The sequence below is a fragment of the Cygnus atratus genome, chromosome 22, assembly GCF_013377495.2.
Source record: "Cygnus atratus isolate AKBS03 ecotype Queensland, Australia chromosome 22, CAtr_DNAZoo_HiC_assembly, whole genome shotgun sequence".
In the NCBI taxonomy this organism is placed as follows: Eukaryota; Metazoa; Chordata; class Aves; order Anseriformes; family Anatidae; genus Cygnus; species Cygnus atratus.
Genome location: NC_066383.1, coordinates 7,465,655 through 7,484,091, shown reverse-complemented (window position 1 = coordinate 7,484,091; position 18,437 = coordinate 7,465,655). Strand labels below are relative to the sequence as shown.

The following is an 18,437-nucleotide window of genomic DNA, read 5'->3' as shown; positions in this document are numbered from 1 at the left end:
GTCGTTCTCCTCCCTAACCTACAGCGCATACAGTTGCTAAAAAGATTATGATTTGTAAGGTCCAGCCTCAAGTAGCATGACTTTGAATATGGAGGGCAATCACTTTAAAATTTATTACCTGCTGCTTGGCCAGCAAAGTTTCCAGATCAAATGACGTGCTGAGCCTATTCCTGCTCAGTGACGCAGCAATTTATATTACTGATCGGTCATTAAAACCTCTGGCACAAAACTGTTCATGTTTTGCATGCCAACATAGTGTCCATGCATCGAATTTCAACCTCTGAGTATAAATGCAGCCATTAATGGCATTTATCAGTTTTTTCAGCATTGAAAGACTAGCTTGTACTAATTTAAACTGTTCCTAATATAGCGCGGAGAAGAGGGGGCTCTTCTCTCTGGGTTTGTTTTTAGGAGCTACTCAAAGACTCCACCTGGGACTGCCTGATGCGAGTTCCTCAGTGTCCCATAACAAAACCAGTCTGGGAAAGGCAGCATTTACAATATGTATTTGTCACCAGGTATCAGGCATAAAGAGTTCCTTGTGCTTACCAAGGAAGGGCTGATCACATCTAAATCAAAGAGCTGGAAAGCGCAATAAAGGAAACATGGCAAAAGCCAACTGTTGATAGCTCTTTGGAAAGGACCGGCATTTTCCTTGCAGAGGGAGCAGTCAAATTACCTCGTATTTTCTACACTATGCTTTCTTACATGCATATTTTAATGCTAAGCAATAAGTGCAATAGGTTTTAGTGAATCAGTGCCCTGTGTCTACATCTCACTGGAAGAAGAGCTTGGGCTACCTCACTCTTACAAATCACAGAAGCTAAGACAATGCTGTAATGCTAACTCCTCTGTTTATTAGCCTGGCATATTACACGGTGGTTTGCAGGAGTGACTCACGGTGCACTGATGGTTCTTTATTTGTCTGAACACCGTGTGCTAGTGACAAGCGCTGCCGGCTCAACTCCTGACGGTGGGGTAGCAGATGGGGTTCTGCTCCTGCACAGACAGATTGGCTGGAGCCAGCAGTACTGCATGTGAAAAACAGGCAATTTACTAACAATGCGACCAAAGCCCACAGTCAACATAGGAGAGCTTGCAACAACGAGAGAAAAGCTGGAGGTGCCTGGCAGCCAGACCTCCAAGCACCCCACCACGGAAGCGGCGCAGTTAATGGCATGAGCCCCTGCCAGAGTGCAGCTGACGACAGCTCGGCCACGGCAAGCACCCGGCTGCACGTGAGCATCAGGGGAAGAGGTTTGTGCACGTCTGAGCTCCGTGCTGGGAAAGGGACTGGGGAGACTATGCAGCGTGGCTACAGGCAGGCATCCCCTGTCCCGCGGGACCTGCTCTCATGTCTCCACTCAGCATCTCAGCCTGGCAAGGAGCAGCTGTGTGCCTGCTTGTGCTGAACTGCCCAGCACCCAGCAGATACTTGAGCAAATGCATGGACCTCAAGGCAGCAAGAAGAAACCTCCACAGAGCACCAAATACAATGCAATTATTTGTACAAATGCTTTGAAAACAGGAACAGCACTGTCAGTGTAGGCTGGGATTCTCAAACAATTTATAACGCATCACTCTTAGGCTCCTGAGAATCAAAACACTCTTGACAACATTATTTATCCCTTGGAAAGCTTCTCTTAATCTGAAATGGTGGCCAAGTGCCATCATGCTGGTCAAATTCAGTAAAAGTTTGCTGAGCGTTACACCTGAGTTTTAGAGCTGTGTTTACAACATCAGGTCTTTCATCAAGAGAGCAACAAACCAATCGCCTGGAAGGTGGTGAGGAAATTACAGAGGTCTTGGGAGTTGCTGGCTTGAACACGCAGAGAGAGCAAGCCGGTACCCAGAAGACGGGTGCAGCGTGATTTTAGCAATTCCTGCAGCATGGGAGCTTGCCAACAGCAATTATTTCAAACCCTTGACTCTTGGGTCTGGCTCAAGGGCAGTCCTTGTCCCCAACCGTGCTCCCAGCACCCCACACTTCTCCCACTTTGCTTTTTGTCAGTGGAAATGAAGCTGGGAGAGCTACATGCTCTGAGTGCCTCCCACCAGCATCCCTGTGGTGGCAGCGGCACCTCTGAGCTGCCTGAGCCCACCGAAGTCCTGCTGGAGACATGTGCCCACCATCCTGCACCACCCTTTCCAAAGAGCAGAAGCCTTGATCAGTGACTGTGCATCCTGCCCAGTCTTTTGGTGCACAGGGCTTCAGAAAACAAGGGTGGCCATTTAGCAGTACAAAGGCACTCAGAGTTTAATCACAGGAGCAGGTTGTGCTACTCCTTTCATCAATATCACCCAGAAAGCCATCTGGGGAGGTTTCCCTTTCAAACACCATGCACAAATTTTAACACAAATACAGATATATTTCAAAGAAAGAGGTCAGCCAAAAAAAAAAATTGCCTCAATAAAAATAATTTAAAGATAGAAATGGACCTGGGCAGGTCAGAAACAAGAACTGCAACGGGTTAATTTCTCAGTTTGGCAAAAACTTACAAAGGAAGCCAAAATATTTATGTCAAAACTGTGTTTGGTAACAAGGCACTTAGTCTAAGTTTTGTTTCCCAAGCAGTTTGAAACACAGAGCAGTGACGCCAGCACGACAGACACCTGGACGTGGGCAGGCAGCAGAGCAATGCCCTCTGCAGCGTGCAGAGGATGACACCAAAAGCTGCCTCATCCCACCTGCCTCCAATGCACCTTTATCACTATGTGACCACGGAAACTCAGCCTAACTTTGAGCATCCCTGAAACAAAAGGTTGAGTGCTCTCTTTTAGCAAGGATCACTGTTTAGGGACAGAATAGGACAAGACCAAATGGAGAGGGTCAATCTCGGCTTGCTCCCTTCTCTGCCATCGGCTCCAAGAAAAGCTCTTTTCATTTAATTTTATGTTTTGACTCTGCGGTCAGAGCTGTGAGTTTGGACACAGACAGGAGATGCTTTGCTGAAGTCATTTTGCACGGAATTGAGAGGAAAGGACACGTAAGTGGAAGTTCAAGCAAGGAACACTGTGGTGCTCTTGCTTTGCTGCTTTCCCAGGGAGCGGGGTGGTGGGACACGGGATCGGTTCCTCCCTCAGACATAAGAGCTACCTGGGTGAGAAGTAACGGGGCCTGGAAAAGGACTCCAGGAAAGCCTTTATACCCTGGGTGGGAGGCAGCACACACACCGCTTCCTTCTGCACTGTTTGTTTGGAGAAGGAGTTAAGAAAAAAAAGAAAAGTCAACATACCAGTATGTGTCTGCCTGTGTGTCTCCAGGGCATCTTCTTTTGAGAACTGTGCACCGCACTGATCACAGACAAACGCTTTGGCACCCGCTAGAAAGACAAAGGAGAAAACGAGCATTATTCAGATGGCACGCGCAGTGGAGGGTTGCAGATCAACCAGCAGAAACTGAGGCTGGGAGAATCACCATGGCAAAAGGTATTGCAGAGCCCTGCTGACTCTGCCAGCATCCTCCCTGCCACCACAGCTCCCCACCACCGGGCTCTGGGCAGGCACAGCCGAGCATCCCCAGCACTGAAGCCATTCACAGGGACAGGGCTGGCGTAAGGCATGCTGGCTGGAGTAGGTCGGCAGCAAATATCCAAAATCAAAACTCCTTCTCACCAGCATCCAATAAGAGGATTTATCCATTCCTGTAGAGAAAATACAATTCTCACAGAACCAATACAAGCAAGCAGCATGAAAGTGATATGAAGAGCACTCCTCTAGGAACGCATGTATTTTTAAAGCCATTCACTTCATAAAACACAGAATCTGTTCAATAGAGGGACTTAATATTTTATAGCCCACACATGGCAGCAAAAAGTAGCTGCCCTTCTCAGTCCCATTGTTCTGCTAGTTCCAAATAACAGCATAACACACAAATATACTATTGACGTTGCGCTGCTCTTTCATTTTGAGCAGTTGCTTGCCAAGAAGAAATTAAATATTTGTTTTCAAAAAATCATTAAACATCAATGAGTTTCATTAGAGTTGTAACTGATCTAATTTTAAACGGTTTCCTGCCCCTTCCTATTGTAGCAGTTACCAGTATCAGAGGATGAGAGGAAAGAGAAGGCAGAACCATCTGATAAGAAACGTGGCAGAAACAACACAATTTAGTGAGAAGCACAGATACCTCTTTGACTGAGAGAGAGATGTGGTATTCAGGGGAATTCTTAGAAAATCACTATCAACATGTGCCGCGTGTGGCGGGTCAGAGGCGCTGGTTAGAACAAGGAAAAAAAACAGGATGTCTAACAGCAGATAAGTAACTTCCAGATAAAACTAGATTAACAATGCGTACTATCTCCGGCGCATATGCTGCCAGGACAAAGCTGTGAGCGCATTTGTTAGATTTTGAAGTTCGATTCAGCTGTTGCGAGAATCTACGCGTGGACCAGAGCACGAGGAGCAGCCTTCGAGGTGGCAGGAAGGGGAAGAAGCGGAGAGCTGCGCCCCGGGTCCTCGCTGAGCCCCGCGGCCATGCCCGGAGCTCCAGCCCCACGGCCCCTCCACATCGCAGCCCAGAACCGAGCCCCTGGCTCCTCCCTGTGTGCGGATGTGCAGTAGTGAAACAAAAGGAGACACGGAGAGAGACAGAGGTATCACGAGATCCATTAACAAGAGAATTCCTTCGTCTTTAAATTGTCTTAGTAACGGCTGGCTCACAGGCAGAAATATTTGGCAGCAGTGAAATTAAAAGTGATAAATTTTCTCGCCAAGCTTTGATCGATAATAGAGGTCTCATCTGTTAATCAATAAGACAGTCTGCCTGTTTACTGTGCATATGTTGTTCTCTGCTGCCTTCGCTATGATGTCAAGTTTGCATTCAAAACAACTCAAGTGTGCATAAACCACATGGCTGTTCGCAAAAAAATAAATAAGAAGGTGCATTTTGGTGACAGCATGGGGTGACCGTGGCCCCGCTCCCACATGCTGGGGGATGCGTGGTGACTGGGCACCCGCACCCCACTGCGGGGTCCCCGATGCCAGCTGCCCCCTCCCTTCGCCAAAGGACGGCTTTAATAATGAGCAGGGTTCTATTACCGGCATAATTGGAGAGGTCACTGCTGCTTGGGAGCCATCACCGGCCGTCATGCCAGAGCCAGCTCAGGATGTTTTGTTCCTGGATCAGTGACCCATAAGGCCAGCGGGACCCTGCAACACTTTTGTTTTTTAATTTCATTTTTCCTCAGAAGTGTGTGCTGTGTGCAACACCCAGGGCCGCACGCCTGGGAGGGCGCAGAGCTGGAAGGAAGCACGGGACCAGTGCTCCCATGTCCTCCCCACCCAAACCGTGCATGGGGATGAGGATGCAGCACCCCTGAGATGCAGCAGCCTGGTCGCTGCCCGAGTGTCCAGCCCTGAAATCCCCACTGATAAATGATGGGGACTCAGACGCACACAAAGTTTCAAAACCTCATTGCTGAGCCCGTGACCGCAGCCCCCACCAGCCCCAAGCTGGGCGCACCGCCCGGCCCACCTGCAGATGCCCACAGCCTGGCCGATGGGGTGGCCGAGCACCCCACAAGGCTACGTGCACACAGCAGGAAGGGGAGGCTGGGCAGCGCCCGCCCCAGCAGCAGTCGTACTGCCAGGACCACGGCCGGGGGGGCTCCGCGTGCGGGGCAGCCTGCCCGGACACCCACGGGACCCCGATCAATAGGGCTGCGGCCGCCTGCCCCTCCCCGGCAGCCTCCCGGCGCAGATGATGTACAGCAGGCAGTTGCCAAGGCAATGACTCTCCATCGCCACTTTAAGCTCTCCGAGACCCACTGCTGTGAAGCATAATCCATAAGGTTACATCAACCTGATGCAGCAACAAGTTTTCCCCATGTAGAGCAGCTGAACCAGCCGCAGGTGCACCGGCACCGATCCTGCTGCGACGCGCCCCGCAGGGCACCAGGGCCGGGGCTGTGCCGAGCGGGGTTTTGGCTTGGCCGTATCCACCCCACACGGGGCCGGGACGCCGTGGGCACTGCTCCTGCTGCAGCAGAGCCACAGTGGGGACAGCCCAGAGCAGGGTCTGGTCCCCGGCTCCAACGTGATGCTGCTGGATCGGGGACACCGGCCCCACACAGAGGCAAAGCTGGGCGGGGGGCGTCCTGGGCTGGGTGCTCATGCAGGTGGGGGCGAGCTGGGGAGGTGCCCGGAGCGCAGAAACAGCCCTGAGAGATGCGAAGCAACGAACCACGAGGTGCTTGCCAGCAGCTGACCAGGGGGTGGGGAGGGCAGGGGGACAGAAAAATTCCTTGAGATTTTAAAATAAACAGGGTGAATGTTCTGATGAGATATGCATGCTTGGTTACATAAGGAAGTACAGAGTGTACCAAAACAGCATACCCAAAAAAAGCATAAGCTGTCAGAACAATAAGTACAGACACGGGGCATTTTACAACAGGCTATGCTGTACAGTTTTATTTACAGTACCTCTTATCAGTCAGGGAACAGCACGCTGCCTGCCAATTTCCAAAGGCCAGGACTGTGTGTTCTTTCACTCAAGTAGATGTGTACTCCAGGCAGGGAATTTTTTTTAATCAACAAAACAAAAACTGATCCTGCGCCAGAATTCCTGTAATGTACACACGCTCAGAGGAGAGGAGGAGGAGAGAGTACGGCGATTGAATATGTAAATAGTTCAAGGTTAATTTTACTATGTGAGTCACCAGGAAAAATGTCATCCAACATCTGAGCTTATTATAACAGTACTTAGAAAAAACAGTTAGATGTTTGTTAGAGGGAGCATGACATATTTGAAAGCAGTACATCAAGAGGCTGTGTCAGGGCTTTTTTTTGTTGTTGTTGTTGGCTTTTTTTCTCCCTCTCCTCTCCCCCTCCCCCCCCTTTTTTAATAACACCCATAGAAACTATTAGTCTGTTAAAATGTAAACAGAAGTTTTGGGAGAGTATTTTTAGCTAGTGGTTTGTATTGCCTACAGTACATAGGTATCTTCAGATGATCTTCCCAACGGGATGGGACTTAACGTGCTGCCAAGTATCAGCTGTGTTTCAGAGCATGCCTTGTAATTGGCACACAAGTCTCCGCCGTACATTTATATCTGTACGAGCAAATTTATAGCTCCTGCCTAATAAAGGTCTTTGCAGCAAAAGGCTAGCGTAAACACGCAAGGAGCAGCTCACTCACCACCGCATGGCTCGGCACAGAGCAGGGAAGTGGCCAACAGGCGCTTTTTGAGCTTTTTCGGCCCTTCTTTTCCTCACTGGACAGGTTTTTCCTCCCTGTGGGGCTAAGCCTGCTCGTGCCGTGACATGGGGATGAATGATGCTTACTTTAATGACACAGCATGAATGATGTGCTTAGCTTCTCAGAAATTAGATCCCTGAAACGGCAACCTCGAGAGCTCCTTGCAAGCCCCCTCTCCCCACCAGGGTGGATGTGGTGCCCAGGGCTCGCAAGCCCAGGTTGGGGCTGTTCCCCCAGCTCGGGGCTTTGCCCCACATCCATCACCCACCACCCAGCCACAGATGCCATGTATGCCGCGCTGCTGTTCGACCCCTTTTTCTGCAGCGTTTTCCCAAAAAGCCCCAGGCTGCACGTCTATCCTAGCACCAGAACCAGGCAGCATGCCCCGGCCGTGCTGAGCCCGTGGGCACCCTACCTGCTGTGCCAAGGGCACACAGAAACCGCCGACCCCAGCCCTCGCTATTTTTAATCCATTTAAAAGAAAGAATAGCTTCTTTCAGACTCCCCTGGGCATTTACCCTGCGAAACGTGGAGACAATTGATCAACTGCCAGCTGTCTGGCTCAACTTTTCCTGTGGAATACAGCAAACTGCAAGCCTTAGTGCTGGGCTGCATCTCCTGCACCTCAAAGGCTCGTCCCGGTGAGGCAATGCCCCAGGATGGCTCTAAGCTGTCAGGAAAAGGCTTGGCGGACCTGAAAACAGAGCTATTCTATTTTTAGTCACTATCAACCCTCATAATACTTCCCAACGCCCATTCAGTTTAATTACTTTATTGAGGACAAGAAGTAGGCTCTCCAGTTTTAACGCCTGTGATGTTAGGAAGTAGTAAAATGTTCTAACTGGTTAAAAATGACACTCGTCCGCTTGCCTTTGGTGTTCCCAAGACCGTAATTGTGGCCCGGGCAGCAGGTCTGAAGCTGCTGGGCCACTCTGAAGCTTTGATTTCCCCCTCCTGTACCGTAATTGAGGTGTTGCGTTACAAGTGCAGCGGTGACGTTTCCAGAGTCAGGGAAAAACAAACAGACAGGGACAGACCGGTGTCCCTGCTGCTGCCGGCCCTCGCTCCGTCCTCCTCGTGCCACGGCATGGGTTGTGCGAGGGGCTGGGGGTGCCCCGTTCCCACCCCGTTCTCAGGCACAACCCCCCCACCTCCAAGCGCCGCCAGCGAGCCCTTGCTAGGTGCTCAGCTACCTATGCAAACCTGCCTCTTCTCCGACAGCAGACAAGCCATGCCTCATTAACCTTCCAAACTAATTTTACAATTTACTAAACCACTGTTTTCCTGTGCCCATTTAACCGTCCCTGACTGTGATAAACTTTTATGGGGCTGGTGGCCAAGAGAAAGACGAAAGGAGGCTGAGGCAATGGGGAGAACGACTTCAAAAATACAAATGGCAACCCACATACTCCCCAAAAAAAAGAACGAAAGGGAAAAAGGAGAGGAGGCACGAATACCCTCCCAAGGAGCAGGCTGGACAGTGTGGCCAAGGGGAACGAACTGGAGCCATGCCCTGCGGATGCCCACAGGCGCTCGGCACGTGCATCACGGGGAGAGGTGGCGGGCACGGAGCCCTCGCAGGGTCCTCCTTGGGGACGGGGCGGGCGCGCCAAGACGAAGCATCGCCCACGTTTCTGCCCAGCAGCACAACGCATTCACCCAAAAAGCACGGTGAGGCCAAAGGATGGGCACAAAGAGGCTCAACCAAAGCAAACATATCACCGCTGTTTTGAGACAGAAAACAGGAGAAGCAATATTTGCCTGCACTGCACCTCCAGGAGGGTCATCAGACAGGACTGGCACGCTGACAAGAACCCTTTGACCCTTTCCAACTGTAACATCTATAACGTGTGGTCTGAAGTCACAACCCTGCAAGTATGATACAGAATTTATTCTGGTCCCCTCCCCCAAGCACAAGGGATTAATAAAAATTTGAGATAATATATTATTAAAATGCTGTAATTGGCAAGAAGGTAGAGAGAGGGAAAAATATGGATTAAAAAAAGTGCCAAGTAAATTTATGCACTGTCGTCGCTTTACTACCTAATTAATTCAGTAATTTCAAAAACAATTTTATTTATGTTCCATTTACCACATCAAAAGTGCAAAGAAAAAAAACACAGTGATGCTAAAATAATACCTCAAGGCATCTATTTTTAATCAGTAAAAAAAAAAATAAATAAAAAATCCAAGCCCCGGTTTCTATACAATCTCTCTTGGGCAGACCACCAACTCTAAGAGAGAGAAAACAGCCGAGCCCTCTGTGAGTGCCTTCCTGGCTGCCGAAAACAGAGCTTGTCAAAAAAAAACAAATCCATAATGGCCTGAGGCTCCTCTCCAATCTATTTTCTGCTCAGCTGGTTTTAAATGAAGTTATTATGAGTCATTAAAACACCCGCAAGCCTGTGGAAGTCAGCCAATTACAATTTTAAATTTAGCCTGTTCTCTACCCCATTCTCTTGTTTTCTTCTTTTGCCCACATAAAGCTGCTTTTTTATTATTATTATTATTATTTCCCTTCTCCCCTATTTCACTCAAGTGGAAGAGACAGTTATGAAAATCTCTAGTACTTTCCACTAAAAAAATAAAAGACATCCAAGAAGGGCCAAAAAAGATCAAGCTGCAAACCAGGCTTGGATTTAGAGAGATGCGAAAGGGTTTTCTTTTCATTCTTTTTTTTTTTTGAAGTGCCATAAAAATGCAATAATTGAATATGAAAAAAAAAAAAAGAAAAAGGTGCAGGTTTTAAAAGGTAAAGACAGTCTTCTAAACCGAGCCTGGATGCACGGATGTCAGCCCCAGCACTGGAGGACAAGCTCATCTCAGCGCTGCGTCTCCTGGTGATGCTCTGTGCTACCTGGGTGCGGGTGCAGCCTGTGGGGGCGGTGCTGCCGTCCGTCGGTGCTGGCCCCCATCTGCAGCCCCCCCACCGGCCTCCTCCAACCACGGCCTCGTTGGCCGCAGCTGCCCCCCTCCCTCGCTGCCTGGGGCAGAGCAGCCCTCCCCTGGGGAGGCTGCTGGCGGCACCACGCCGCTTTGCGCTGCTGACCTAACAGGGGAAATACTAGGCAGCAGTGCACCGGGAAGGTTTATCCCCAGGATAAAACCCAAGTATTTTCCATGTATTTTTTCCAGCTAGCCAGCAAAGAGCAACAAAAGGCGCCCAAGCGCACCCAGGGGTGCTCTGGTGGGATGCTCAACCACCAGAGTGCTTCTTTCGCAGATGCCTCCGAGCTGCAGGGCAGTGCTCTCCTTCCCAAAGCGCGGGGGTGAAAGGGATGCTCAGGAGAAACCTCACCAGAAGCCTGAGTGTGGCAGTGAAGGGACGAACCAAAGCCGAACTCTGGGGTTTCTCATTTTGGCACCGAAGCCTTTGGCTCCGGGGGCTGAAGGAGAGGTGGCAGCAGTTGCACCACATCCACGTTGGGCAGGAAGGGGTGAAGGCTGTGCTCCACCAGGGGACTTTGCCCGAGCGCTGCTGCGCCACATTACTGACCGAGCCAGCTGCCCGTGGTGGGTGAAGGACGCCCATGGCCACCCGCACCCTGCTGCCCCCGGCACTGCCAAATGCCACCAGCGGCCAGCCCCAACGGGAAGGGTCCCTGGCAGCATCCCCCTCGCATGCCTCCCAAAAGCGGACGGGGAGCTGGGATGTGGAGGAAGGGCTGCACGAGAGGTGGGGAGAGTTGCCACCAACGTCATCACCCAAACTTCATCAGCCAGCTCTGCAAATTCAAACGCTGCTTGGGGACAAGGGGAGAAGGAAGAGGGAGAAAGGGATATGTTCAGGTTAAAAAAAAAAATAATTTCAGCTTAGCAACAATAAAGAAAGGTTATTACATAATTTCCACTTTTCCTCCACCCTTAATGTTCTATCTGACAGCCTCCACTCAGAGGGGAAAAAATGACAAATCCAATCCAAAATTCAACAGCCTGTGTTCTGTTCAGAAAGCACACAGTGTACTATACAGCCCATAAAACTCCAAACAGCCTCCAGACACTTCTGCAATCGTCCTCCATCAAAACACTTTGTCTTGCATACAAAAATAAGATACAGTGCTGAACGGAATACGAAATCAGCCCATTACAGTACAGGGAGGCTGCTACTTAGCAACAAGGGGGCTTTAAAGCCGCGATGCTCTACAGGAAACAAAATCTGTCAAGCCTGTTGGGCAAATGATAAACATTAGCAGTATTAAAAAACACAAAAGCCATGTAAATGGATCGTGCGCGGCGCAGGGAGGGATGGGCAGGCGCAGTCTCGGGGCAGGGGGCTGCTCGCCAGCTCGTCCCCAGCCTGTGGGGAGAGGTCTCAGCCTGTCCTCCCTGCAGAGAGGGGCTGGGGGGGCTCCATCACCATGACCTACAGTGAACTTTCATAACTTTCCCATCTAGCATGCACGACAAGAAACCTGGAAGCAAACGGGCTGCACTGCGATGATCACATATATTTAGCAGTATTAATGTAGACAGATGTGCGTAAGATTTATTTGCTACAGAGAGCACTATGGTGTAATGGGTCCTGGCATCGCTCTCCGCATAATGCTTAGCAGAACACCTTAAATAACAAAGAGCAGCCAAAAGTGGGGAGAGAGGAGAAGCAGTGACGGGTGAAAAATAAATATATTTTATCAGGTAAGGGGGGAAAAAATAAGCTGGCTCTGAATCAGCAGCCAGGTCTAGGAAGTGAGCCAAAACAGGAGCTAAAAAGCAAACCATATTCTTCTGGTCTCAGTTTAAACTCTTGAGGCAGAAAGGATTTGGGGGGAGGGGGGGGAATGTATTTTTCATCAGGCAGTGTATAATTTATAAACAGCATTAAACAGTTTTTGTTTTCTTTCTTCCTCTCTCCTGTGTGTGCGGGTTGGCCGGCAGTCAAGCCTGCATTAATTTCTGCTGTGGGTACAGTGTGTTCTTGGATGCACATCTGCGGATGATCATAAACGCAGGAATGCTGGCAGAACATCCAGACCTGCCGGCAGGCCGCTGACATCACTCGGGGACCAAGCGTGGGACGGCAGCCAGGGGGGGGCGGGAAAAATCCCCAAAGAGGCTCAGCGCTTCCCTTTCTGCTCCCTCTTACATCGAACACCGGCGAACAATACCCGCGGCCGTGGGGAGGGAGGAGCGAGGCACCGCGATGAACTATCTCCTCCATCTCTGATAAAACATCCTCCAGCACTCGGTGCTTCATTGGGAGATAACCACTAAACGCGAAGGGGAAGGAAAGTTATGTTCATTACAGAGATACGCAGCGGGTGAACTAGCCGCAGTGCCAGATCCTGGCAGAATGAAGCCCATCCTCCGACAGGCTGGGGCACACACCTTGCTCCCAGCCAGGTGCCCCGCTGCTTCCTCGCCCCGGACCACCACTCCTGAGCACCTGGCATCCTGCTCCTCAATGTATGCTCAGTGGGGATGGGACCACATCCTGCTCCCAGCACCTCGCACCTAGGTGGGCAGCACCGCATCAACCCCGGGGCTGTTCCTCCATCGCCCTGCAGCTCTCAGTAACTCAAGGGCGCATCCTCGACCTTGGCTGTGCCACCAGCTGCAGCCCAGCTGGGTCAACGAGGCACAAAGGCAGGGGCATGCTGCCCGAGGTGGGCATTTTGCGAAGGCACCATCCCTTCGCCAGCCCACCCCGTCACTGCTGTGCCCAGTGCTTTTGCTCCTTGGCGGGGAGGCTCCAGGTTGTCACCCATGCCAGGCTGCCAAAGTTTGCACAATGCCCAAGCGTTTCGAAAGCTGCGTGTAAGCTGGGCAGGTGGCTCCAGGGCAGCGTCGGCGGCACCTCAGTTTGCTGCAGAAGGGCACGCTGCTGCCCACGCACTGCACCTCTCCAGCATGCATGGCCTTGCCCAGATTTGTCCCCATTTAGTCTGGAGAAGGGAAAGGCCATGGCATCCATCTCCAAGGCACAGATTCCCGATCAGAAGTACAGGCAAAGCAACCAGGAGGAAAGGAGTAAATCCCCCCAAGCTGGGATTTTCTCATCTCACTTTCCCTGACAATGAATTTTTCTAGGAAAGGAAGCTCTCTGTCATTCTTCTAATGTAATCTTTAAAGTTTTTGCAAGCACATCTCAGTTAGGAGTGGGCAGTGTTAATGTAGCTGCACCACACATACACCAATACTTTGCACTTCATTAAGGGTAAGCCTACACTGAAATGTAAACATTTGGTGGAGTATTTATCATGCACCTGAAAGCTGCTGAGATAACACTGCCGAATAACCTCAACGCTACACCAAGCACCACAAAACCCCCCGTTGGGCTAGCTTGGACATTTATAAGGATTATAATTACTAGCTCCACCTGTATAATATTCACTTATGTCCCCATCACTTTTTGGGCAGGTTGTATTTAGAAAGAAGCAAAGTGGTCAATAGTCATGACGATAAAACATGCAAATCCCTGTTTGGGTTCTTTTAGTTTTGCCTTCTTGTGTTGGAGCATTTCAGCTTGAGAAGAAGGTCATCGCTTCTCCAGTCCCCCTCGAGAAAGAGTTTGTTCAGAAAGCAAAAATCGGAGAACTGGGATGACTGAGCAGCCATCCAGCTCTGGCAGCTGAGGTTTGAGAGCCAGCAGCACTGCTCCTAAAGGCAGCCACCCCATGTAGCAGGATGCACAGGCAGGACCTGTGCACCCCCTGCCCACTGCCCTGCCTCAGGGGGGCGACAGGGACCTGCTCCCTAACTGGTTCATTAGCTTAAGTACACCTTTTATCATCAGGTATCACTCATAAACACTCGGTTAGTTAAGTTTTAAATGCAAACTACAATTACATTCAACGTTTACTACCTTTGGCATATAAGGCCTTTGAAGGGGGGAACAGGGGGTGAGGGGGCCACAACCCATCCCGGTGTGCCCATCTCCCGTGGGGCAAACTCCTAATTAAATCATCAGTTTGCGCACGAGGCAAACAGACTTGAGATCGCAGCGTCGGCATGCCGGGTGCTGAAAACAAGCCTTGGCGCTGCCGACCCTGCACAGCCTCGCTTCATCCCGGCCGGGGGGAGGCGAGGGGAGAGGTGCAAAGGTCTCATGCTTTAATAAATAACAGTGCTGGAATCCGCCGTGGCTGTTTTCGAGTGCTGGGAGAGCTCACCCTGCCCCCCCCCACCCCGCCCTTGCCAGATTAGAGAAAAAATTAATCCTGCGCGATGACAAACTTGGCTCGGCGTGCACTGTACATACTGTACCCACAAGGCTGGCGGCCAGCCAGGGACGGGCTGTGAGCCAAAGCGACAGTAACGAACACAAGCCGCGCACGCCAGAGCCGCGGGGAGGAGGGGGACGCCCGCTCCGCGCCCGGCACCACGAGGCTCCGGACCCGCCGGCCCCAGTCCCCGGCCGGAGCCCACCCTGTGGGCTTGGCCCCCAAAAAAGCAGCGAGGCAGCCCCAGACGGTGGGCAGCGTGCTTCCCCAGGAGGCAATGAGATGAGCACCCATGCTGCCACGCACGGTGGGATTTTGCTTAAAGAAACTGGGCTGCAGGAACCAGCATCCCTGGGGAGCCACCCTGCCAGCATGACTTCAGCTGCGGGATCGGCTGCCCTCGGTGATTGCCGCTTCATTAGGGGACCAGGATCCCCCTACATTTCAGCAAACCGGTCCAGTGGCTGCCTGTGGTGTGTTTTTTTCTCTTTAATTAAAAAAAACCCTAGCTGTACATGGGGCTGCATGACCAAGAGGAATGTCAGGCTAAATTGACTTGCAGAACACAAGCCTCCTCACTAGCGCAGCATTCCAACCTTCCTATATCTATTTAATTAAAGGGCCCGCATAATTTGAACCCGATAGTTAGATTCATTAGACAAAGAATACCTAATTCTGCAATGGTTTTGCTAATGAAACAGTGCTGGGCGCCTGCACGCGAGGAGCAGGGCGCTGGACGCGCGTGCTGAGCAGCGCGCAGAAGCTGAGGCGCAGGCACTGCCCGCGGCGTGGGACCTCTGGCAGCGGCGCACAGCAACAAGTGGTATGTGAAGTTTGTTATTCCAAGCTGCCTAGCCTGGAAAATATTTCCCCAATTAAAGAACTGAAAACAAACTTTAAAAACAAATTTAAAAAAAAAAAAACTAAAGTTATGGGCACCGGACTAGAAGTTTGCAATTTGCTGCTCTGAAGAGGATGAAGCCTCCTCCGGACGAGATGCACAAGCCGGGTGGCTGCAGCATGTTTGGGTGTGCACAGGTGGGCACTCTCTGTGCCTCCCCCCGCCCGCAGCACCCCGCTTGCAACCCACCTGAGTGAGCCAGTAAGTGCATTCGCAGCCGCAAGCTGTCCAGAAACCGCTTCCCACACAACTCGCATCCGTACGTCTTCATACCGCTGTGCAGGTTCCTAGGGGAAAACAGACGGATTAGTCCTCGTGTGTGCAGGGAGAGGGGAGGATACGAAGGGGGAAGTTTACTCCAAATGTTAACACCAAGAACCTCCTGAATATTTCATGAAATCTACACGTTATCTGTGAATTTTCTCGTTAGCTTGCTGGGAACACAGACCGCAGGAGCGCGTGCCTGGCATGGCGGGGGGGCTGTGGGGAGGCCAGCACGCTGGGGGCGTCCCACTGGGGTCCCCACAGCATCAACACCAGGTGCTGGCCTCCAGGATGGGAACGAAGCCCCTGGCCTCCATCCCCAGGCCCGAGCCCTGCTGCGTGCGGGTGGGCACACGGGGCACTGCGGGCAGGAGCCCGGCAGAAATCGGTTCAAGTTTACAAAGTGCTTTAGGAAAGGTCCTGATGGGAGCTCCTGTTTGAGTTTCCAGGATTGATTAGGTGAGCTTCTCATCATTAATATTTCTCATCATTATTACAGGTGGAGTCTTTTAATAAATTCAATAAATCTGAAATTATGATAGTGTATAATGTATTACTTTAATCTACTGAGAGAAATTAAAATGAACTATTCAAATATATTCAAGAAGGGCAAGTTTACTGCTAACATACTAAAAAAAAAAACCCAAACCATGAAGCCAGACATAGCTCAGTACCAAGAACTGGAGTCTGCTCAAAGGTGTTAACCCAGCCTCTGACGTGGCAGGGGCTGCTGCAGGTGAAGTTGCATTTCTCCGTTTCTGTTCACTCAACTAATTCAGCTTCCAACTTGGTCATTCAAAGAAAGAAACCAACAGGGAGCTGAAAGCCCAGGCAAGCTTTTTGTTGTTTTCTCCCCTCTCCAGCATAAAAAACTCTGCCACAGAAGACATATATGAGCTCTGCGTGGCCATGGGATACACACTGGTGAGGAATCAGCCCCTTGTATTCGTTAGTCATTCTTGGTGTTGACACTAAACATTTTTTCAGTGAACTTCTTACTATGCATCAAACCCTTTATAAAATTGTAGCTTTACTCCAAAAACATTCCTAGAGGTTGTTTGTATGCATTTTTAATTAAATCCCAACTTCTATCCAAATTCAGCCTGACACAAATCACAAGTGAAAAATTAATCATCAGCTAGTGAACAGGAAACATGCCTCTCACCATTTCCTGGCACCACAGCGTATAAAATAAAATCTGCCTAGGCTGAATTGCACAACTGCGTGTCTAAAAGGGCCAGGGCGAATCGCATGTCCCAGATCACACGAAGGTGCACATGGTTCAGGTGTCATGCCGGTGTCTCTGTCAAGACATGGGCAGAGGAGACGCTGGAGCAGCGATGGCTTTGTTCTGCCCAGGACTGAGCCTGCCCTCCTGCGCCTGCTCTCAGGCACCCAAGGGTGCTGGGTGCCACTCCCATGCAGCACAGCAGGGCTGTGGATGGGGTGTCCGCTGCAGCCCCTCTCGGACACTTTGGGGTTCCCCCATCACTCTCCCTGCAGCCCCGGGCATGCGAATTGAGGGCAGCGGATGCTGCTTGGCCGCAGGAGCCAGAACCCGCGCTGCTTTCCTTTCTTTGCTGTGAAGACATTTATTCTCCTTTTGGGTAGCAAACAACCCGCAGCAAATTGGAGCACTCCATGAAACAAAACAACATGTAACAGACGGTGTTTACATGGAGCTGGACAGAAGCACCGTCCATGTCGGATTACAATGAACAAACAAACAGGACGACCACGTTCCTGGGGCCGTTGCTGAAATCTCGGCGTGATGCCAGTGCCCAGCGTGGTGCCCGCAGTGGCCCTGCGAGTGCCGCCGATCAGGGGAAGCTGTCCTGTCCCGGCTGTCCTGTCCCAGCCATCCTGTCCCGTCCCAGCCCCTCTCCCCAGGCACCTGCCCGTGCCACCCCTCAGTGTCTCAGTGCTCAACGCAGCAGCAGTTGCTGGTCCAAGCACATGGGGAAACGCCACGCAGAGCCTGCTGAGTTGATTTGATGATGTCAGCTGCTGATAAATATATGCTTTCACAAACCAACCAGCTCTGCAACTGACAGAAGCATTAAAAAAAAAAAAATCCCCAAGTAACCAACGTTTCCAGCCAAGTTTACTGACTTTTGCCGAAGAGACACACCTCATTTAACATGAACTCTTCATACTGATGGCAGGGAAGAGTTTGCGATAGCAGAAGCATGTGCAAAGTTTCAAAATCAGATTCTGTAAACAGAGAAACATTCGTATGTGTTTAAGAAGTAACACACCAAATAGCTACATGCCGACCTCTGATCAAATCCACCATTTACCATCACTTTGCAATAAGACAAGTATATTTTTATTATGTTGTTGCCAAAGACAAACCAGAAATGGTCTTGTGCAAGACAAGACACTGAATCCTGAAGGCAACCCCGCTCTGGTGCTCGGCCCTGAGCAGCACCCGCTCTGCACAGCCAAGGAAGAGGCAGCTCTGCCTTTACCTGTGTGCTAAGAGCATGCTCGTGCACTGAGCTGTAAGGATTTCACTCATGGCCAAAGACATTTATGAAAGATTTGGGACGGATTTTTTCCCCCTCCTTTTTGCTTGCTCAAAGAACTCAGTCATTTCATTTGCACAAAGAATGAAACTCCTTTGCACTTCTCAATGCAAAATGATTGCATCTAAATATTTGTCAACATTACAGATGCTTAATCTGTTAAAACGACCAAAAGAAATTAAATATCTTAAAGTGCCACTCTTAGCAAGATTTTTTTTTCATATCAAATTAGGACAATTTCATTAATTCAACTCACAAAGTAATGAAAAGCATGTGACTAAACACTCCAGACAGAGACCTGAAAAGGGCTTCCCATGCTTGCACCAGGAAAGAAAGCTGCCTGCCCAGGACTTGTTTCAAGACAATACAGCAGTGTGATGCACTCT

The 18,437-nt window shown here is 50.5% G+C and overlaps 1 protein-coding gene across 2 annotated transcripts in view; it reads right to left on the bottom strand.

Annotated features, from left to right (window-relative positions):
• ZBTB16 (zinc finger and BTB domain containing 16) overlaps window positions 1-18,437 on the bottom strand; it is a 91,977-nt gene that overhangs the window by 31,268 nt on the left and 42,272 nt on the right. For both annotated transcript variants that reach the window (XM_035555561.2, XM_035555562.2), the window contains exons 3-4: window positions 15,449-15,546; window positions 3,237-3,323 (exon numbers count right to left, since the gene is read on the bottom strand). In XM_035555561.2, coding sequence (XP_035411454.1) covers window positions 3,237-3,323; window positions 15,449-15,546 — 185 coding nt within the window. The remainder of the gene's footprint in view (window positions 1-3,236; window positions 3,324-15,448; window positions 15,547-18,437) is intronic.